Here is a 24,742-nt window from a genome sequence, read left to right on the forward strand (position 1 = left end):
TATATATAATTACTCTATTACTTTTATATGTTTACTATATTAATACAGTAAACCATTTATTAGTTTGTATGTTTACTATATTATGTTTATATAATTACTTTTAAAGTAAAAGTAGCTTAAAGATTGTCATTTGTTTCTAAATTCCTAAACATCCTTTTTTTAGATTAAATTTCCACCTCTTCTGTCTTGCCTGAAGGTGATCTTTTTCCACACTTGAATAAAAATGCCAAAGGTCATTAAGAATCAAGTAATTTTTGTAATAAAAATCCAGTGGCAGTTCATTGAAAACTCCTATAACCTAAACCTAGGTTTACTTGAAAAAATTTTAATCCACCGGCAGATAGCCCTTCAAGGAGTTAAAAAATTTACTGCTCACAGAATACTATTATACATATCATGGGAATCAAGCTACATGACTCAGTTAAAACTCTTGTGTGGTAACAGGTTTTACTTAATCTTGGGAAAAGCCACTTAATTATTCATAACTTCATATTTCCTTCTGTAGAATTGGCATAACACTAATTCCCTATTTCACATTTGTGAGCTGATGGTGAATAAGATGTTTGCTAGATAATGTGGTAATAACGATTCAAGTGACATCTATTTTTAAAATTTTTAATATTAAATTCTTTAAACGCTTGGAGTTTTCCGCTCTCAAAATATACCTGTAATGGCTCAACAATGTTCAAACAGTGCGAACACGCCATTCTCAGCATACAGAAATAGACGCAAGGTAATGCAAGGTAAAACAGCGTTCATTATGTAGGATTGTAAAGTGAGCTACAAAATGGATAGAGATTAACTCAGAGCAAAATTATCCATGGAAACAAGCCACAGTCAAGTACATGTTATGAAAAGCCACAAGCTAATCTTGTCTTTAAGCAGTACAGATACAGAGAATGATAATTTGGTGTACATTTCCTGAGCCTCAGATAAGGGCAACACTCAGCAGAAGGGCCAAAGAGGATTGTTACCTGGGTAAGTTGAGAGCAGTACCGAAGGCTGCAAAGACTGAGAGCACATAAAAAAAAAGCCACATTGCAATTAGCCTAAAATAATCTGACAGTCTCACCAGCTGGAGAATGAAATGAAAACTCTTCAGAGGTGGATTTGAAAACTACTACACACACCTAACACAGGACCCTTGAGATAAGTTTTATCATCAGCTGGAAGTCTTCCCTTTCAATCTGCACATCTGACAGGGATACACAGAAATAAAATAAAAGCAGGAACAAAGAAGCACCTCAGAACAATACTGAATAGAAATTAATTTGGGATTGCTGAGAGATACAGACTCACACTGGGAGCTCTCAGTTGCCCAGGGCACCCACCCACATCACTGGCTGCACCCAGGGCCTCTAAGGGGGCTTCCATCCCCTTTCCTCTGGCCCAGTGTCAAGCTGAGGCTTCTCCAAAGTCTCAAACTCCATGGTGGCTGTGTCACAGCCTGGCCACCAGTCCTCTTGCCCCAGGCCCACCATTGACCTGGGGCTGGACTCCTCACCACAGGCTGGCCTGGCAACTACCAGGCCATGACTGAGCCTGGTTACCATCACCAGGCTTGATGTGCTGCTTTGCGTTCCTCGCCTGGCCTCATCACCACCACTGAGGACATGTCCCTGGGCTGGGGGTGCCCCAGTGGCTCCCGGTCTGCCCCACTTTGGGTGGGATCAGTAGGACAGGTCATTGCTGGGGAAGCCCCAGCCCTCACAGCATCCTGAGAAGCACCGTTTGTCTATATGACTTCTCTGAGATTTTAAACACCATACAGCAGAATAACATCTTATTTGTTTTACTGTTATATGATCGTTATAGGAAACATTGAGTATATATTATTTTATACATAAATATGAAATTATCTAGCATTTAAAAGCTCCTACTGGTCATTCTTCCTGCAACATGTCTTGTACACCACTTGACAGCAAGGGAGACTTAAGAAGACCTAAATGAAGGTATCCATTCTAGTGTTTTTCTGACCTTGAAATTGGTCATTTCACAACCTCATGGAACTGGAAAAATAATTTTGTCTTCCAAAAATGATGTGGTGTAACAGTCATGGCTTCCAAGTAGCTTTTCAATGTACAAGGAACACAGCCATGTATATGTTACATGACTGACAGGAGTTTGGGGAATTTTTTTTTGCTGTTGTTTAAAATAAAGAAAGCAGATGCAATTTCTTTGAGAGAGTCCACTGGCTGGCCTCCCAAAGGAACAGACAGAAGTGTTTGGTATTGCGTGAGATGACATCGGAAAAACTCCACAGCTTTGTTTATTTACAAATTATACTCAACCGTAAGCTAATTCTTCTACAGAAAACTATAAGAAGTAAAAAAATAAGGCATAGCAAAAAGGTTTTTACCTTTACCACAAATTAGTAAACTTTATGACAAGATACACCTTTTTATCATTTTCTAAATATTTTAAGCAAGTATTGATAGACTCCTGAAAGGCAAAAAAGTCTTCAGGCAACAAGGGAGCATGTGATCTTTTCTCTTATTAAAAATTTCACTCACTCAACTTAGACCTTTCAAAATAAACCCATATACTACAGTGAGAAGAACAATATGAACTGAGTGAATAGTAAGAACTCTGGAAAGATACTCTTGTGAACAGTCTACTATAAGAATAAATACAATAAATCAAAGTCAAGAAAAAACACTTTTTAATACCAACAGTGATAGTAAAAATATTTCAATCTTCCAAATAGAATACAGGAAAAGAAAAAATAAATAAACCACAGAACCCAAGTAAATGTACAAAAATTGTCTATGCGGTGTATCTGGCTTTCACAATCTCACTTCTCTGTATACTAAAGGGTTGTAAAAATTGTGAGGAAAAATGTGATTTTAAAAATAAATTCTGAGAAAAGACTTCGTAATTTTATAAAATACCTTTGATATAACTTGAATATTGCTGGTCAGTATTTGACTTGCAATGTGTTCCACACATCGTACAATCCTGGTACAGGCTTTGTCTTCTTTTTGAGACATCCACAACACATGGTCATCGACAAGCATTATATTGCTTGCAATTTCAATAAGTGCATTCCCAATCTGGAAAAGGAAAAAAACCAACAAAAAAACAACAAAAAGCCAAAAATGGTATTACTTGGAAAATTCACAAAAGTAGGAAAAGAGTACACAAGAGTACAACTGAAAGCAAGCACCTTATTTCTATTAGTAGCCATCATTAGTTCGAAGACAGTTTTGATTCTATTAAGGAAATTAAATGGATTGAAAAATAAAGACCAAGAAAAGAAAAGTGCAACTGACTTCAAGGAAAAGCTTTTTTGTTCATAATTTTAAAGCTTATCTTCAAGATACACTACAAGAAATGTCTGTCATTGGGCGATAAATGAAATCCCAGAATTATCATCCTCTTTCTTAAACTAATTAAAATTGACCACAGCTATCTAAAGAACTGCTTCATGTTTAATAAAAGGATCTTTGGGGAAAAAAGAATAAAAAGAGGGAAAATATATTTGAAATATATTTTTGTTACAGACATACTGGGGTAAACTTGAGATACAACTCAAGTGCTGATACAAACCTGTATCATCTCATTTGCTATACAGAAAGTGTGGGATTATAGCTTTTCATATTTTAATTCACTCTTGTGGCAAACCCAAAGTGACAAATCTTTGTTTTGCTAGATGACATTTTGCAGATTTTGGTAAGTATGACTATGTGTTTCAAATTTTTATTAGTATATTACATGTAGAAAGAATAAACATAACTCTGAATATTTTGGTGATTATTTCAAATTGAAATTAAAATATTTAGTTTTTAAAATTCTAAAACTTCAGTGAGATTTCAAAATTAACATTTCCATTAATTTTAAAGACAAAGATATGATAAAGATATAGCAGGTAGTCCAAAATAAACCTGAAGAAAAGGATATATGAAAGAGAAAAAAAATACTGAGACAAGTATAGCTAAAGAAAAGTTAAATAGACTAACAAGTGAAACTAATAGAAACAGAAAAACAGGGCAAATACATAGATAATTCAGGGGGAAGCAAAAAAGAAATGCAGCAACAGGAATGACTGAGGTTCTGAAGTTAGCTCTTCATTTTCCACATGGTTTTCCCAGAAATAATGAGACGATATGTGAAATTTTATGTGACTGTTCCTGAAATGTATAATCTATTTTTGAGAACATAATTACTAGGTAATTCTAGATGGCTTTTGACAATGTGACAAACAGAGTTACAGATACAATGAATAATAATAAAACACATTAAGAGACTGGAGTGATTTATGAGAAACGATTAAATCATACACCAACCAGCTAAGCAGTAACTTACTGAGGGCAGAACAATAGCCCATAAATATACAAAAGGAGAGAAATATGAAAAGGAAGTAATTTATATTATAATTAAATGGTAAATTACAAAAAATCTCTTTGTATGTATTGTCAATAATTTCTAATGGTTTTACATAACTGTAATTTCAGCTGCTAGTCAATTCCAAACTAATATACCTTTGTTCATATGTTGCTTTGTATTAAGTGAAGTTCAATCCTATTTATATCTACATGAGTGCAGCCTCATATTAGAAACTACTGACACTTTAATTTCACATATATTTTTGTACCTTATGAGTGAGAGTTAAGAAATGGGTATTAGTAAAGACCTCACTGAATGAGGAACCCACTTAGCAAACTTGAGAGAAAGGAAAAAGTGTAAAGTTCAAAAAAGAAGAAGGAAAAAGGAATGCTCTGAATTATGAAAATAATAAGAGATTATGAAGTAAGAGATGCAGAGATAAGTGGTGGAGATGGAGATGTTTCAATACCAAAAGCAGAAATCGAAATCTATTTAAAAGGTGGAATAAATCAATTAAAAGGTTAGAGCTGGTGCTCAGTTTTAATAGATAATGTATTAGCTGCTAGAAAAATAAAGAGGCTTTATGGTAAATCCAACTGTTTCTTTTGGATGGTAAATTTTTGTTTTGTCAGAAAGCAGTACAACCTTATCAGGATTTTGAGCCAAAATACAAGGAGTTGTAGCTTTGAAACTTGATTCTTGGAGAGGACTTAATAATACACTTTAGGTTTGGCACATAATGATGAAATTGAAGTTTGAGGCTTTCTCAAACTGGCACTAAAATGTTAACTGTTACAATCCCCAAAGCCAGAATGGAAAGAACATTGCCAAACCAAAAGAAAACAAATGTTTTAACTATAGGTATCATGTGTACAAAAATTACAGGTTATGAAATCTTTATGCAAGCAGTTACTCTGGAAATTAACAGTAAAAACTATGATGAACATTGCTGTTCTCTGTAAAAATCTATTTTTCCCATAGGGCTTGTGTAACTCTCCGATTAGATTTCCCTGTAAAAATGCTATACTTTATGCTAGAAGTTCCTCTAGGAAGTTGCATTTAAGACACATTTTCTTCCCTTCACATGCTTTCAAAACTCAGTGAAAACCTCCTGATGAAATGGAGAAAACAAAACAAGAGTGTAACTCCAGTGGCCAGATGGAGAGGCTCCTTGAGTTCATTCTAATGTTAGACATTGTAGAAATTAAAATGAAAAAGAAAATTACAGAAATGGCTTATTGAAAACCACTTTCTATTCCTAAGCAGCAATGCCTTCATCCATCAGATGAGAAGGCTTAGTTGTCCTTTTTGGCATGAAGGAGCATACAACATGGAGAACATTTGCAATCAGAATACCAGCAATCAATTTTAGAAGCTACTCTTCAGTGCGTGCCTGCATACATTAAGAATAGGGTCATAGGAGAAGACTTCATTTCTAGAGTGATACTTTTTTTCAGCAAAGAGAAGATATCTTACATCTCCAACTTCATCCACGAAGACAACTAACTTTTCCATTATATAAGCCAAATATATTACATCCATTTTATCCGCAAAGTGGGAAGCACCTCTTGTGTAGGCTGTCAGCTGGCGGGAAAATTCAAGCACGGTTGTCAAATTGATGTGCATCTGCAAATACATCAGAATTGTTAGGTGTAATAAGTCACCTAGCTTCATTCACTTTTAAAAACTGGAGATCACATCCGTTTGCATAATGCTTGCTATAATTTCACATGGAGTTATATGCATCAGTAGTATCACGGACATAAATTTCAGGGACATATGAATGTATCTTCAGCATTAGGACTCAGATTTCATTGTTGACACCTGAAGACACCACCACCACAACAGGACAACAAATTTTGAAGATTTTTGTCTACTTTTTCTACCATAACTAACTGGCCTCATAAAATATTATACCAAGTTACTAACCTTGCCTTGTCAATATCTTTAGATCATATATAGATTGGTGCATGGTGGGAGAACAAGGGATAATGGTTGTAAGTTGAAAGATGTTCAGACTGGTTATGAGGAAAATCTTTTATGTCATGAGAATAGTCAGGCATTTGTACAGGTTACCTCCAGAGGTTGTGCAGCCTCCATCCTCAGAGGTTTTAAAGACCTGAATGGTTAAAGCCCTGAGAAACCTGGCCTAACCTCACTGCTTGCAGGAGAATGGACTGGATTCTAGAGACCTTCCTAATTATTTTATTAGCTTATAATAGCACTGGCTCTCTTAATATAGTAATTATTCTTATTTAAGCATGAACACATCTGAAAACAAACCTCCTGTGGTGTTGTCTGATTCGGAAGAAATAATAATGGAAACTGAAAGTTGTAAAAGTTAGCACGACAGTTACAGGTCTGTGCCATCTTCCATGCTGTTACCTGTTATGCTCTTATTTTCTCATTATTCTCTATCCATTTCCTTTTTTATCTCATTCTCTCTTTTACTTATTAATGAGAAATCATTTATGTACTGCTTTTTTGGAAGATATTAAAAAGGTGTTCTAAAGTAGGCTTCATTTCTGCAGTCCTTTTAAATATATCATGGATAATGGCAATAAGGAAAGGCACTTCAGCTGACAAAATTGTGATACAGAACTTTAAGAGAAATTAACATCTTTCTGGTAAAAATGCATGAGGGGAAGACAAAAAGGAACTGAAGTGAAGCACTGACGACATTACTAATGGTCATCTAGACTACAGGCACCCAGAAAAAAAAAAATTAAATGAAGACAATATATTCTGTGCACTTGTTCCAACTACAGCTTCAATTACCCGACAAACACATTGACTTTCAAATAAAACATTTTCTTAAAAGATCAGCTATCCCAAACTTGTGGATGAACAGACATTTCTTGCAAACTATTAAATAAAATCAGTACTAGAGAAGGGAAAGTCTGGCTTTCATAACGTTACCTGACTAAAAGCATGAAGAACTTGAGTTACTTCTTGTGAATAAGGACATTCAGAATAGTTTTCTTCATCCCAACGTCCAGTTCGATTACATTTACGCCATGCCTTAGACTCTTCTGCTCCATTGTGAAAGGCAATGGAGTTAAATGAATACTGAAGACAAGGATGGTAAGCAGTTATCCCGGCCAAAGTTTTGGGCCATCTGTGAACAACATGAGAATAAAAAATTATGTGAAACTTCTTATTTAAAGGCAACTTACAGCAACAATATACAGAATATATAAGAAAAAAGGCTATTATAAATTTTACCTCATTATGTTCTATAATGAATTACTTTGCTTTGTTGGAAATTGTCAAAATTATACAGGTTTGAGTCTGGCTGGTCTTCATTAACTTCAGGAAGGTGTTTGGTGTTAAAGAAAAAAATATGGATGGCATTTTCCCTACAATCATTTTTGCCGAAAAAGAAGGAAAAAAAACAAAAAAAAAAAAAAAAAAAAAAAAAAAAAAAGAAAAAACACAAATTACTATTACTAAATGCTGTAAAAGGTAAACACTCAAAATGTACCTGACAATCTGCTCTGCATTTTGACCCAATGCTACAAAGCCCTCTTTGCCACAAAGCCGTGAAAAGCAAAAATCTCTGAATGTATCAGAAACCAATAAACATGTTGTCAGCAGAGATTATGTCTCATGGAGGAGGAAGCAACTAGCCCTCAAAAATTAACTATTTAGTTATACATGTTTTATGTAGTGTGATGCCAAAACAGTCTTTGAGAATAAAGTATAAATCAAGAGCAGACACAATTATCCTGTTTAGCTTGTGGGTCTATTATACAATAACCTTTTTTCTGTATATCTGCTACATTCTCTAGAATGGCACAACTGGGTTCTATTTCTTTTGCTACCAAATCCATTACAGGCTAGTATGGACATAGCAGAACCAGGTAATTGGAAGAAATCAAAGAAAACCAGAAGCATAACATCGGCAAGTCAGCATGTCTGGAAAGGATATGGCTCTTTAATTGCACTGATGTAATGACTGAACCCAATCATAAAAAATATTCTGCCTGACAGTGAAGCCACACCTTGATAATCAACCTTTGCCCAAACATACATATTAGACCCTCTTAGTTATACAATACAGGACCATTGTTACATAATATACTGACAGGTTTTGGGCTACGTAAGTTTTCCTCATTTGAAACAAAGAAAAGAGAAGCAGCAGAATATTTTTATTTGTCATAACTGTCACTGGAGTAATTAATTTTGTTGTGTAAAAACAATTGATGCAAAATGAACCACAAAAGGAGCTTCACAAAAAAAATAAATAATCAAAACATGTACAGTATTATATTCTCCTTTTGCCTCTGGGTTGAAATCTTATTTTTAGTAAAACATTTGCATTAATGCAATTGGGCCACACTGAGTAGAAACTTACCTCAAAAGTAAAACTAAAGAGATAGTTCTGAAACTAGTATTAGCACAGGTAGCAGAATGGCCTATATGAATAGGAATGATAGGACATAACTTTACTATTTGCATTTCAGAATGATCTTACAGAGAGCTGAAAAACAAAAAATGAGCAAAATATGGCCATCATAGAGAAAACCTCTTAGAATATAAGGCCAGTTCATTCTGACTTACAGAGCCTAATTCTGACTGTCATTGTGCAATTATAAATACCACCTAGGCTGGTCAACTAAAAGAACCACACTTCCCTAACAGTTGAGGCTTTTTTCTTTTTGTTTTGTTTTGTTTTTTTTTTGTCCAATAAAAGAACTGTTCTTTCTAGCTTTGCTTTTGTGGTTCAACTCTTTCTACTTACATACCAAAACTTCAAAGACCTTTATAAGAAAAATTACTGGTGTGATAGCTGCATCTCTGGGGATAAATCTTTGGAACCATATGAAGTGCCAATGCTGAGTTTGAGCCTGATAAATTCTCTATAATTTTAAATTCATTCCCTCAAATGCCAAAAGAACCTATGGACTCAGCATCCTTTTGATATACATTTTTAAAATAAATTTATATGGATTTCTAGAAGATCTTTTGGGAGAGAAATGTGCACTCCTGTTCTTTTGATTTACATAAAATGACAAAAATGCCCCTGGTGTTAGTTTGTGCAGTCTGTAGAATTTATATATATTAATTTATGAAGAACAGGATGTATTTTTATGGCAAGAACAAGAACTTCATAAAGCTGTCATTTAAAAGATTCAGTATGTGTTATCTGATAGGAAGTATATCTATTTTTAAAGACCTCATTAAAATGCATTCAAGCACATCCACTATGAGAAAACACAATGGCAGTTCTTGTGACAAAAAATCTATAGCTGATACTGTAAAAGCTATCTAATGGATATTAATCCATCTATACGGATTAAATATGTATAAAAATATATGTTCAGCAAATGTAGTATACTCACTGGGACCAAGTTTAACATGTAACAAAATAGCGTCATAGTAAAGAGAAAACAGATTATGCGAGTCAGTTTTTTCACTTCTTTCTAATTCATATCTTTATTTTTATTCAAACACAATAAATAATAGTAAAAGGCCTTTGAAAAAGTTTTAAAGGTAACTTAAAAATGAAGAGAGGCTTTCAGGTCAGAAGTATTTGCAGAAAGTTCTGGTGTATAAGAGAAACTTCTCATCTACTTTTACTTTCATTAACTTTTCAAGCTGAATTCTTATTATAATTCACTTGGTAACAAATTACCTTCTTGATTTCTCAATGGGAATGCCATCATACATCAGTGTTATTGTCAAGCAGGTAATTATATTTTGTTTAAGAGCTTTATGCATATCATTGAGATATTTTAGAGCTAACTGAAAACAATGCTAAATTCCACAGAATTCTTAACGTTTTCTTCAGTTTACGGAATTAAAATGAAAAAAGACCCCAATGGTTTACGTAGATAAAAGTAAAGATTAAATCAAAATTACATTTAGTCAGCAAAATCATGCAGAATCTAAGATTCAGATAGGAGGACAGATGTGTTTTCTAATGATGTGATATATTGGTGGAACTGTGTGTGTCCTCAAGCACACCTCTGATGAGCTCTTTGTTTTACTAAGTAGTTTTACTTGATATTTTGATTCTCTCACTGAAATATTTTACTAACAGTTTTATGTTATTTGGTACCTCTAATCTCAGCTGAAAAAAACCAGCAGAACTGGAACAGACTAGAAAAGTACTGAAGATTTAATCTTTTAATGTCTTAATGCAGTGTTATCATATACTATAATTTAGGAAAGAACAAGAACCATTCTGTACCATTTCTCATTTAGCTGAAAAAAGCCTATATCTTTTGAAACTTTCCATAATCTCACACAGAGGAATTAGAAGTAAGACTCTCCGACTTTCACAGACCACTGCTGGTCTCACAGCACTAGCTGCCGTTTCCCATAAAAATCACACAATACTCCTCCTTCCTATTATATTACATAAAAAGGACAAGTAAAATAAGTGACATCTTCATAACTGACACTGAAGTATCATGTAAGCATGAATAAGGTCTGTATCTATATTATTATATGAAACATACTTCAAAACCAGAAAATCATACCTGAAGTCTCCCTTGTTGTTAATAACTCTTTCTGCAGGGCAGTAGGGTGCAGCCGTTTCAAGTACCACAATTTCTACTTGTTTAGTGCTATTTCCATACGAATTGTTGACTAGACACTCCCAGTCTCCAGTTGCATCAATGTCAATGCTTGATAGGATAAGTTCACTATAAAAAATAAAAGATTAATTATTGTATATACTTAATTATATAGGGATCGGGTCATTGGTCTTCTGACATAAAGTTCTCTTTGGACATTTCCTATGAAAATACAAAAACAGGTTTTGTTCTATGTTATTACAGGGACAACACAATATGTGAATGATTGGCGTTAAGATTTTAGCAACACCAATTTGGACAGACCACTCAGATTATGATAGGCTATAACACAGATTACCAATCATCACAAAAGTATATCAGTTATGTATCAATGTCCATTCTCCTTTCCTTAAACATTATGAAATGGGTGGGGGGGGGATGGTTGTTGAATAAACAACCACTTGAAAGTCAGAAATGCATTTCAATTTGACAACACACCGAATTTACAGAGAATGCTTCCCTTCAGCTACAATTGCAACTCCTATAGCATCTCACAGCAGCATCTGCTGCTCCTGTGGCAGCATGGGAAAAGTTTAGTAGAATAGCCACTGACTTTGGAAGCCGTATATCATTTTCCTGATGAATGCAAAATGAGATGAGGCAAATCCTGGTATTTCTTTCAGTACTTCACTACTCAAACTTCTTCTACACTGTCACACACTCAAAGGAAATGTAGCTATTAATATCAATAAATTAAGGTTGCATTAACTCTCCTTATTGCACTTTTACAACAAATTCTATTGTAACTTTTTTTTTTTGCAGGCAATATAGGAAAAGCTTTAATAGCCATTCTCAGACAGAGTAGCTGAATATTTTCATGTCAAAAGAAGCAACTGTTCTCTTAAGAAGTATCAGATGAGAAAGTAGTAGATGAAAGCAGATGAGAAGTAACAGCAGTCTCTTAGCTAACTTTTAATACATTTTGTTGCATTCAGGTTGAAATACTTAAGTGAAATTAGTAAGCTAATTTTTTTTATTAAGTCTTCTATGTCATAGGTCACAACAATCTCACATCTTTATAGACAGCTGAGAAAGAATATAATAGCTTATAAAAATAATTAACCATAAAAACTCTATTTCACAGAAATGAGAGGCAGCAGAAAAATTCACCTGTGGCATCAAGACATGGAGCATTCCCAAGTGAACAGAATGTAGGATAGATGTGCTGCTCTTTCGATATATTTCATATTCAATATGTATAATCATTGTTAACACCACAAATTTTATAAAAGTAGGAACCATGGTGATTTTTAGGTAAAAGCAATACTCGAACATAATATTAGGTTTACAGGTAATCAATATGAAAATAAATAAAGAAAAATGGTACCTTTTCCATTTATTTAAATTGCTGAAATGTGTTCTGATGCAAATTTATCTGCCAATAAACAGATCTTTTGTCATTAGATGAAGTTTCTCAGTTCTACAGACAAATATTTACTGATACATCAGTGTTGTTTCTGGTAGAAAGGCAATTCTTGAACACTGGTTCAAGTTCTTTAAAATAATGAGTAAATCCTCACATTCACAGTTTTAATCTTCTATGGTCCTTTCCTCAGATGATGAACCAAAACAAGCAGAATAGGTTTATGCAGTATAGGAGAAGCTGTATAATGGCTAGAACATGGAGTTGTCTTCTGAATTGCCATCTGGCCACTGTAAATGATGCATTCATTTATATTCCTCTAGGAATATTTTGAATAGCAAGCCCAATGGTGAAACTGTTCATTTACTTACCATCTGGATATGACAAATGATAAATTGATCTTATACCCCTGAAGAATTTGGGGGACTTGATTTAAACAAAAAAAAAAAAAGTCTTTTAACTCTCAAAAAGAGCACTCAACTTGATCCTTTAACATTTTCTCCACTTATAATCCTTGGCAACTTCTCAGTCCTAGCAGACCAAAAGGAAAGGCTGGGCCTCTATAGAATTTTAATCCTCTTCATAAAATTTTCTAGTGGGTCAGTTACATATTTTAAATCTTGAAACTGTTACTTTAGCATGCCCAGAAGTTCCATTTTTTTTTCTTACTCTTAGTAGAAAAGCATTCTGGATATCTCTTGGCCATAGCAACAAGTCTTGCTAAAAGGCAGGAACTCTCCTGTTACCTAAGAACACGGCAGGACTCTCTGGTTTAGGACTTCAACAAGAGCACAACAGAATTAAGAGAGTACACCACCTTTGGCTGTTTATTTTTCTTGATTATCCTATCTCACAGAAGCTAATAAATGTCAGGCCACAAATTAAACAATCTGGCCTCTACTATGCAGCTTTCCTAAGGCTGGAATGTGAGCCATAACGAGTTCCTGCTCCCTCTACTTAGCAATCATATCACAGTCCTCAGAGGTGTGATAGTTGCTACTTCTGTGGAAATTTTTGACCTACCAAGACATAAAACAAAGTCAGACATTTATGAGTTTGGCAGTCAAGTCAGATAGTCAAGGCAAACTGAATTAGAAAACTGCTGCCTGATGAGAACAAAAGGATGACTAGCAAGCTTTTCTCAAGTTTTCTTTCGAAATTACAGTGGCCTTCTCAGTGAAAACATTGAAAGGAAGAAAGAGAATATACACGTTTATTTTCTGTACTGGGAAATTTCATGCATGGTAAGATTCCTTTTTCAAATGTGATGACTGACATATTGAAAAATTAATTAAAATGTAAAGCTCATGCAATTGCATTAAAAAGTTGTTATAATATTCAACAGAAGCCTGTGGCATCAGTCATTACTAAAAGAGAAATACAGGCAGAAGCCATACTCATGTAATCAAGTAATCTATGACAACAGATTTCTATTTGAGGCATAGTTTTGCATTGCTACAGCTATGCATAACTTATTAGACAATCAGAAGTAGGTCTCATTATGCAAAGTTACTCAACCATGTCCTGAAGTAATACCTTAGCGACATTTACTGTATGCCCCAGCAGTCATTTGCATGCCAGGAAACAGAGTAACGAATAAAGAGAAGACTTTAGCACCATATTTAGATGGGCTTTCTACAAGAAAGGTTATTAAGTCTGACTTGAGTTCCTGTAAGACTTGGGAGAAATCAACTACTCTTCCTGGAGAAAAATAAAAATTAATTACTCAAACACAGATAACAGGTTTCCTCATCTTCTTCTTCAGACAGATAAATAGTAAATGCTTTTCCACAGTTCAGACAAAAGGCCTGCATAAGCTGCATCCAACCCATACCACCTTAAATTATTAATACTAACACACAATTTTAAAAATTAGTGGTGTTCTCCAGAGTACACTGCTGTTTGGAACACAGCCTTTCACAGGGGATATAAGGCTAAAACATGGAAAAGGAAGAGAGAATGTGTAAATCTAGGCACTTTATCTGAACTGAAATGGCTAGTCTGATCTATCTGACAAAGTTACTTATTTACCCATGAAAGAAACAGCTTTAGAAGGCTGATGGCCTTTAAAGAAAGTCTGTGTCCAGGCAACACAAAGACAAAATGAAGAATAAAGATTAAAGTTGGTACTAATTTTATACTAGATGTCTAGCAAGTATTTTCAGGTGTAAGCAATTTCTCATATGCATAGGAAATTCAATCCACATGATTTTCTGTTTCTTCTGATTGAATATAAAAAGAAAGCATAACTTACCACTTAATGCCATTTGTAGCTACCCAAGAAATGTAATGTGCTTGTACTACAATATACTTGTACTACAGGTTTGGTTTCCTGTATGATCCTTTTCTCTCTCATTGAGTTTGTCAGGCAGACTACCAGCTACTGTGCTGAATTGAAGGGTGTACGTAAAGATGTTTGCATCTATTTTCATACTCCCACAGTCCTAGAGTCAATATATGCCAGTCTAGCTAGCTGAGAATGTAAAGTGAGGAAGGAAAGAAAGGGTACCAACAGCTCTAGAGTACTCAAGACTTTCTCTTGCTAGAAGGATCTTCAGAAAGCTGGCAGGTCTGTGATGGCACAGTACTATAAAGCTATTTGAAGGAGAGTACATCAGGGCCAAGGCTTATTTAAAGTACTTCATGATTCAGTTGTCTATCACTGAGTGGCTTTGTCAGTTGGCGAAAGGTTTGGGGATGCTCAAATGTGTTTATTGTTATTAATTTTCTTCTACCAGCAAACTGCTTGACTGCAGGATGTATACAACTGCAGTCTTCTGGGGAAATGATGCTACACCTGCTGTATGCCTTTCATCTGCCCTTAAGTAGTCTGTATGCGGCACTGTAATATCCAGAGGAAGCTTTATTTCATTAGCATCACTTTTGTGATCTGTACACTATCAAAGGTTCTTAAGAGAAAAATAACACTATGACAATCACTCCAATAGCCAAAATTGCACAAAAAGGTTTTAAAGTAAACTATTTCCCAGATGACTCAGAAGTGTTAACCTACTTATGACTATTCTTGATTATTTGATTACATGCCCCTGGGACCAGCAAAAACAAAAAAACACCACAAAAAAAACAAACAAAAAAATGCAAAAAACAAACCCACACAAAAAAGCCCAAAAAACACACAAAAGAAAACAAACTACTCCGTTAATTTTACAATTTCAAATTATGTGTCAAATGCACACTATTCTGACAGAATTTCCCACTCTATCTAGCCAGTGGCAATGTTACAAATGTAGAAATTAATTACTGAATGAGTACTTTATGGGATAGAGTAATTGTATATCAGGGTTAGAATACAGACCTGTATTATTTGCTGACCTGCAAGAAATTTGGGAAGATCTGAAAATGAGGTAAGACATAGCATATTCCTACATAAGAACTTCAGGAACAATCTCTAGTCTTTCTCCAGTATAGTGTCTATCTCCAACAGTGTAAACTAAGTTTTGTGCTGGCCAGAAGTCATCCAATCAAAATACCATAAACAATTAAAAATACAGTTCTTTTATCCTGTAGGGAGAAAGAAAGGGAGGGGCTGGGATCTATTTTTATGAATTCCAGCATGCTAATGGAGTAAAAAAGCTTCCTGTAAGTCTGTAAGAAAAATGCCCTACAACATGTTCTCTATGTTGAATAGACTGAAATACATGAAAACTAAAAAGTAATTCTGTTATTTGTTTTAGTATTTCTAACATGTTTTGCTTTAAAGAAATAGTCTGCTTCAGCAGTATCTAAGGTGATTAACTTGGTAGAGGGAGTACATCACAGTCTGGACAAAAGTCAGAATTGCTCTGATAATCACAGCTGATGCACACGGTTATAAACTACTGCCTGGACTGAGAGAAACTGTATAAATATACCTCACATTGGTGGTGACAGGAAAAGTAATTTAAAAAAAGCCAGCCCTCGGATATTCACTCCAAACTGCTGCTGCAGTGCAGCATCTTCTCAGCAGTATAGCTGCAGCTGTTTGAAGGGCCACATTAATATTATTCTGGCTCTAAAAAGTCAAAACAAAACTCTAGATTCTCTCTTCGGTGGGGGGAAGGGGGTGGGAAGTGCAAACTTAATATTTCATTTCAGTGGTGTGGCTGGATTGACCCATACACAGCTGAAGGAAATAAGCGGAGATGGAAGTGCAGGGCCAACATTTAGTGGAAGGCATCTTATTAACCCGGTCTCAGCATCACAAAAAGGTATTATTTTAAAGTTCTTCAAAAAGGGCTCTGTCAAAATTTTTTTAGGCCTTTGTATTTATTATTCCATCAGCCAAAAATACTTACCTATATTTTCTGTGAAAATACCTATTTATCAATCACATTTCAATAAACAGTTATCCAAACTTAGCCTACACTTTTATGGCACAGCACAGTTCTTACATAATTATCTATTCCTTTAACAGTAAAGGGTATCATTACTTTTCCACAGGTTATATTTTAAGTTATTCCCCAAACTGATTAGTAGTAAAACTGTCATTGAGTTTTATTCAGATAATTGAAAAAATTTTAGGGAAATTTCCTAAGTGTAATTAATCTTTCAAATTAATTCACATGAACTTTCTCTTAATCTTAGATAATCAAACCCTTAGCCCGTGCATTTCATAATCTTCTGCAATAATTTCACATATTATCTTCCTGTCTGGCATACGAATGTTGCTGGTAAAGCATCTGTTATTAGTCTTTTGTCGCATACATTGCCTGAAGTAAACTGTAGACCATTGACCGCAGTGCTTTAAAGTAATCTCAGAACAATACAGAAACATTGATTTACAATTTAAATGCTTATTTTGCTTCATTTCTTTCCTAACTGCTCGACAACGAAGGGTCAAGCAGAGTCAATTAGTTGAACCAACAAAATATCAGTACTAAACAATTTTTGCTGATTTCCCTGGGCTTCTCTGTATAACCCTCAGCTGCTCCTCTCCAAATGTTCATGACAGCAGAACACAAAACGCCTGTGAAATAACTGCATTTCTGAATCAGATTATCTGGATTTGTTCTAACATTTACTTTTTTAATCTTATGCAGAGTGAGTGTCCAATATTTTGCCATGATTTGGCACACTTCTGAACTTCCAATTGTGTAGTCAACCTTGTAACATGCTCCTCAGCAAAACACCATTTTTTGTACCTTTTCCAGATGTATTCTTGCCACAAACTGTTCCAAGAGTTCAGGGGTCACTTGGATTCTTTCCAGAGAAAAAAAGGCATAGGATTTTAGCCTTTCTCCCAGAACTTCTGGAAGTTTTGTTCTTTCTAACATAGAATGCCTGCCTTGATCTCAAACTTGTCATTTGTCTACTCCTGGAATCGATTTGAACTCATAAGAATTTCCTTCAATAATCATGTCTTAAACTATCCTTATTCTTTTAATGACACTGTCTCAGACAAGTTCCAAATTCTTTACTAATAGCTGCATTGAAAGTTTAAAATGTTTAAAAATTATTTAACTCAAACCTGCCTTTCAATTACAAACAATATGAGCATAATTTTTTTATCCACAACATTGCATTCCTTTTTATTTTTCTTCCAGTTTCTTCACTTTTGCAGTACAAGTGGATCATAATTTGAAACTTTTCCTTGATATCAGATATTTCTTCTGCAGATGGAAGTTTTGGAGATTTTCACATAATCACATACCTCTAAAAGCAGCTTCCAGAAATGAATATACACATTTTATGCATAAATTTTAAAATCTGTTGTCTTACTATTGTCCCTATCCTTGTTACACCTAAAGGATCAGTTGTAGTTCCGTAACTGTCCTATCTTAAACATTACTATTTCTTTCATCTACATTTGACTATCCCATATGGGAATTGATTGTTCTCAAAATGTAACAAAGCACTAGATGCTTTAAAAAAAAAAAAAAAAACAAAAAAACAACCACAACAGATTCTTAAGCTTACTTATTTTTTTTCTTCTTCTTTAAGAACCGCATTTGGCAGCCATTTTTAGGAGACTGAATTGCATAGGACATAATTTAAAACACTATTTGTGGAGCATTGCAGTTGTGACCTACTAATCTGTATTTCCAGTGGCAAATCTATCTACACAGCATAACAAAAATTACATCTGGAAAATACATATGATACTAACACCTGCTATCCTAAGTTTAGTTAAGAGCATGTTAGTTTCTCTAGTTGTAAGATTCCTTTTTATGGGTTCTTGACTTTCTGCACAGTTCTTGGAAGGAGCACTTGTAAAACTGTAATGGTCTCAGAGCAGCCGAAACATCTGTCAGAGACAAGCACTGTTAAACACTGTACACAGCTATTTACAGCATAAAACTAAAAAGACTTAAAAATTGTCTTTATAGTCTATGGGGTAAACAAGAAAAGTCCTGAAAATTAAAGTCTCTCTACTACTGCAGAGTTGCTTGGTTCACAAAACTAAAATATTTTTCTTTTTTTAGTTTTATATTCTAATACCTAACCTGCTAGCCTCTCCAAACACTGAAAGGGACCAGTGAGGAATTTGGGAAAGATGCTGTACTGCAGAGAATCACACACAATCTGTTCATGTGTCTTCAGGGATATGAATTGCTTCATTGTCACTTATTGTGATCAAATTGATAATCTAATATTCCAGACTTAAGAAATTAGACTGTCTTCATGGAAACAATTTCAGCTAGATCCATTCACAGATGATAGGAAATTAGTTCCACATCACATTTACATTTTCATGTATGACTACGACATTTATACACAGGCATAATGACAGAAAGTTCAATCTAAGCAAAATCAAATATTATTAGCATTGGCAAGAAATGGTAAATGCGAGCTAGCAGCCAAATTGAAAACACCTTCTCAAGATCTCCTATAAGGGAATACTCTTTGCCAAGAAAAATGTCACAGGCCGGAAAACAGTTCAAAACTTTAGTTTAATTATTATAACAAAAACATTTATTTTAGTTTATTCTGCTTTATCATAGGAGACAAAAAATACACATTTGGATATTTTATCCTTCTACTGTGCCAGTTAATAAAATAGAAGGGTTTAGTATGATATTTGTGTTGTAAATCCACATCCAGAAATATCTGGAACTACCCAATAAAATAACCATCTAAAAATGTTTGAATAAGCAGCTTTGGAACACAACTGCACCTCTTTGTTCAAAACTGCCTTCAGAAATCTTTAAATTGCTAAGCAGCACAAGCCAAACCCTGTCCTTTAGTGGGATCGCAGAAAGTCACAGAGGGTTGACATTTGCTCTAAAGAGTAGGTATAGGAAGGCAAAATATGACACCGTAAGAACTTATTTTAAATTACCTTTATTTTTACTCCAAATCCTGTACTAATGATAACCTCATGGAGGCATAATCTTTCTGATGTTTCACTGTGCCTTGTACAACTGTGATTTAGCCTTTAGAAATATCACAGATGAATATGTAATAACATGTAACAAGCATATTTATGCATACTATTGTAACATGTAATAAGTATGCTATTACACATTATTTTAACATGTAATACTAATAATATAAATGGAGTTAAACTACACATGGTTGTGAAGATGGAATTAAAATTAAGAAATGCTGAAGAGAGTTTTTATAATCGTAACTTGGCCAATGTTTTGTTTTCAACATGAAAGGACAATAAATCTCTAATCTATATTTAAAAAAAAAAAAAGACTTCAAGATCCTATGGTTTTTGAAAGCTAGTTTCGAAAGTATAGTTCTCTAATGCCTTTAGTAATTTGATTTTGATTAGCCCCTTGATCAAGATAGAGGCATGATTGCTGGAGTATTAGCATTTTTGACTGGATAAGGACCATGCTGTACAGTAAATGCAGTGTCAATACCCTATTATATTGTGAAGTGAAACATAGAGCTCAAATAAATGAGCAATTTAAATGTTTTAAGGTTTAAAATAGCTGTTTAATGATTGTGAGTTTAAAAAATATTTTGTGTCATTTTGACAGTCTCTATCACATAACTTGGACAAGTCAAAGCATTTTTCTAATCTGTAACAGCAAATATGAAGACATATTAAGAGAACATTAATTCTGAGTATCTGGTCCCAGTGCCTACCGCAACATGAGCATCAAGGTCACCTATTTAATGGCAAAGCAAACATGTTAGGTAGCAGATAAACAATTCTTATTAAAATATTGCTATAGTGGACAATGATTTTTATTTTATAGTCTGGCAAAAATTAAGCAATATAAGGTAAAATTCAGCCAAGGTATTTCTAAATTAGCTTTTAAAAAAGGATAGCTATTTTGGAAATCTTAATTTTTGTAGACAATTTATTTCACTTTATTACTATGCTTTACAAATTGCTTATATAGTGCAAAATATAATTCAGTTGAAAAATATAATGAGGCAATTAACAGCATGTCTTTTAATTTTGATATCATGGAAATAAGAAGAACATGCTTTAATTTAAGTGGCTTGGCAGTTATATAATAGCTCGTGGACTTGGCATTACTATAATAATTGGTTTAATAGTCTTTTTCATTTTCCACCACAGCCATACACATTGATATTAGAGGAAAGCCAGTAGCTGCGAGAATAGCTCAGATCTACCCCTCTAGATCTATAGGGCTCCAAAAGGGGTCAAATAATCAGTGAGTAGACAAAATTAAAATCAATAAAGCTAAAAACCCCAGTGGAAATGAATTAATTTGACTCCCTTCATAACTTTCATTTGATAGTTCAAGAAGCATTTCAGGTCAATTATATTAATAGAAACTGGTTGAGTGAAAAGATGTTGATGATGACCCAGAGCTAATTAGCATAGCTATTTTCACTCCATCTTCTACAAAGAGAATGGCAGAACATAGACACAGAATCAGACTCTTTTTTTTTTGAGCACTGATGAAAATTGGCAGGGGACAAAAGGATGAGTGAAACTGCTTAGCAGCTTTAAGTGACAAGTCCATACTCTATGATGAAAACCAAAAATAAATGCAGATATTTATAATAATTTATTAAATAAGATTTAAAAGGGAAAACTGAAGCATAACTGGAACAATGTGGTCAGTGCCAAATAATAGTTACTTCTTTTACAGAAACCTATACTATTTCATTTCTCTTGCATTTTTCATGTCATCAAAGGTTTCTGTAAATCTGTCTCTCAAGCACCTAGATGGTAAAAGTCATAGAAAGTTGAGAAAATTTTATTAAGAAACAAGTATGAGATTACTTAACTAAAGAATACAGGATCCAGTATATTGGAGCCTGCAAAAATTAATACAAGCCTTTTAAATTGATAGTATTTCACAGGTAAATTACAATTCAATCTTCTAGATATAGTCAGGAAGAAGTCATTTGGCATGTAAGTCACTTTCATATGCTACAGAAGCTATTCTAAGTTCAGTTTCTTTTCACAGTTTACTGTGTAAGAAAGTCTGATTTTATCTGTTTCAAATCCATCGTTGCTCAAATCTGGATACTTAGACACAAGAAATATGACTTGGAACCACAGCCATTCATAGCCATGAAAAACCTATACCTGTGTGAATTCTGATTTAAGGATGCAATTGAATTGTTTCAAATAAAACAACTTCTGATGCATGTTTTAATGAGGTTTATTGCAAGTGTTGCATCTGTTCACCTTGCCTACAAGTATGACTATTACAAAGAGCATACATTACCGTGTAATTAAGCAGCAGTCATGAATGATGCTGTCCTCCACAAATACACCACTTTCTTCATCTGTTTCAATCAGACGACCCGCATGGTACCAATGTACTTGGGTGGTATTGTCAACGTATGTTGCAGTACACTGAAACGGCAAGCGGTCTCCATGAAAAACCACTTGCCTTTGTGATGGGATCAGCTCAAAAAGAGGAAGTTCCAGAGGCCCAGCTACAGGGAAAACAAAACATAAAAATAGGAAAATAAAAAACCTCACAATGGATTCCTCTCATGAATATTGTGAAGTGAACTGATTGTACATAATTCTAGCTCCTCAGATCTTAACACTAAAGCACTAATATAAAAGATATGCCCATAACCTTAAGTCTGATCATGTTGTGAATTCTAGAGATCATATTTCTTTCATTGGTGTGAGCTTAGATAATTACAGGATTACTAGAACAGCTACAGAAAATGGGTTTCAAAGAATAGCTCATAGTATGGGTGAAGTTAGAAGGGATCTTTTGAGATGCTCCAGTCCAGGTCCTACTCAAAGCAGGATGCTTTACTACAGAAAAAAAAAATCAGTCTTCCAATTAAAGAAAAATATAGGTAGAATTAACACTTACAACTGCCAGTGAATGGAATTCCTATTGTGCTCCAGAACAAAACTGACTCACTCTAGAGAGCCTAATGTATTTCATGTGCCTGGAATTTTGATAATAGTAAAGGTAATTACAAAAGTTAAACTTTCCTGTGAAGTTCCCCTGTCTTTATGATTCCTCATTCCCCTGTCCCTACTTCCTTTTGTCCATTCCACAAGTCATCTTTACTATCTAGATATTTACTCAACTATAAATATTTATCTAAATAGCTCTTTCTACTTTTTAATAGTGGAGTACATTTCACCATCTTTATTTTATGAATTTTCTCTCTCCTGTCTTTCCCCAAGAAATACCCTAATCATAAGAATATTGCATAATCTTATTCTAAGCAGAATCTTACAAAAAAACAAGCTGCCATCATCACATACTCAAATGCCTAAACACAATTAAAAAATAAACAGTGTTGTAAATTTGGAAGGGACATGTATTTTTGGGACTGCTGAAAGTCTGCTAATTTCATAGATTTGACAGTGATTGAAGGCTATATTCTTCAATCCCACAGTGTCTGTAGAGACTGAATCTCTAGATCCTGAAATTACCTTAACACAATTTCTGTAAAACATTTACTATACATTGTGAGATTAGTGCTATTTCTTTAAAACAGTAGCAGAACATTGAAAAGGAGCATTTTAGGAAAGGTAATTGAAACAGAGTCTCTGCATCTACAGAAAGATCATCTTCTATGGGTTAATGAGGAATAAAGGAAAACTACTTTTCTTTTTTCTGATACAGTCTCCAGAGGTAAGAGAAGAAAATTACTACCCTGATACTTTGTTATCATCACACAAAATTCTAAAGGTAATAAAAATAATAAGGACTTACATATGTGATTGATGAACAGGCTACCATGAAAATCTTGTACAGTAATTCCTAAAATACAACCTTTTCAACTCAGCCTACAAAGCCAAAACAACTGACTGAGCTGGGTCACTTTAAAACTTCACTATTGCAATCTCATCTTAGACAAAATGCCTACAGTCATGCACCTTGGAAATCCTTCTAGCTTGACAAGGAAAAAGAATTTTTAAGCTAGATCTTCTTCTCCCTTATTTTTCTTCTGTTTTTATTTAAAGGCCTCTCATCATTAATATCTATCTAGCCTACAGGGTTGTTACTTGATAGGTCACCCTTCCACATTTGCACCACTAGAACGACTTCAAACATCTATTTTTCTGACAAGTACTTCAACATTTTTTTTCCATTTCACTGCTCACCATTTTATCTTCCTTAAGCTTTCTCCTCAAAATCCTCCATTGCCCATAATAAATACAGATGAACTTAACCATGCCTAACCAGATGGCAAGCCATAGTCACTGGTTCTACAATTGCTAAAATTTGTGGACAAACAGTAGCATTTGCTCACCTCCTGACTCAGCATCCCATCCTAACACACTTCTTCATGTCATTCAGATGTTGTCTTTGGAACACTTAAATTATGAGAAACTGCATTCACAAACCTAGCTTTGGGCCCTCAATACTATTGGGGAATTTAAAAGTTAAATAGTATGTTCATCATCTGGTTTGAGCAAACAGTGAGAGAGATCACTTCTGCTTTTTTATAGAGTAAGAATGCTGGACAGCATAATACGCAGGATTTGTACATCAGTGAATATTCGATATTGCTGTCCAGGAGAAGCACAGAGGATTAAGGGGCTAGCTAGTATCTGCTGAAATGTTGTAAGTCTGCTGTGACTATAAAGGTCAGGCTTCAGATATCCTTCCTTACTTGCATACACATCCTGTGGTTTATCTTCTGATTGTGTGTATTATTTGTGAACATGGATGTGCTACTAAAAATTCCTTGAAATGTACCTAGTATTTCTATGTGATTTTTGGCTTCTAACTAAAATAAAAGAAAGCAAACTTGATTAATACCTCATTCATAATAGCTGCAGGCTTAGTCTCAGTCATTAACATTAAAAGTTTTTACTAGACGATAGAACCTCTCTCTCCAAGAGGCTGCAATCTTTGTCTTGCATTACAAAGTCAATTACAGAATATAAGGAAAACTTATGGTGTGGAATTTAGCCGTAAATTACATGAATTATTATGAAAATAGAGTCCAGAAAAATTAAACATACTGTCACAAGTACAAAACCAATGTATACTACTTGCAGAAATAAATATTTCTCATGAATACAGTAATTTTTAACTGAGGATATTGTATCTTGTCAAATGGTTTTGCTCATGCACTGAATAACACATTGTGTCAT

At 34.3% G+C, this 24,742-nt stretch overlaps 1 protein-coding gene across 1 annotated transcript in view; it reads right to left on the minus strand.

The window, feature by feature from the left end:
• GPR124 (G protein-coupled receptor 124) overlaps positions 1-24,742 on the minus strand; it is a gene marked incomplete at its 3' end in the record, with an annotated part of 51,161 nt that overhangs the window by 14,469 nt on the left and 11,950 nt on the right. Inside the window, exons 3-7 of the mRNA XM_010187135.1 lie at positions 21,882-22,095; positions 10,815-10,979; positions 7,246-7,444; positions 5,803-5,952; positions 2,892-3,053 (exon numbers count right to left, since the gene is read on the minus strand). Coding sequence (XP_010185437.1) covers positions 2,892-3,053; positions 5,803-5,952; positions 7,246-7,444; positions 10,815-10,979; positions 21,882-22,095 — 890 coding nt within the window. The remainder of the gene's footprint in view (positions 1-2,891; positions 3,054-5,802; positions 5,953-7,245; positions 7,445-10,814; positions 10,980-21,881; positions 22,096-24,742) is intronic.

This window comes from Mesitornis unicolor, unplaced genomic scaffold, assembly GCF_000695765.1.
Source record: "Mesitornis unicolor isolate BGI_N332 unplaced genomic scaffold, ASM69576v1 scaffold35796, whole genome shotgun sequence".
Lineage (NCBI taxonomy): Eukaryota > Metazoa > Chordata > Aves > Mesitornithiformes > Mesitornithidae > Mesitornis > Mesitornis unicolor.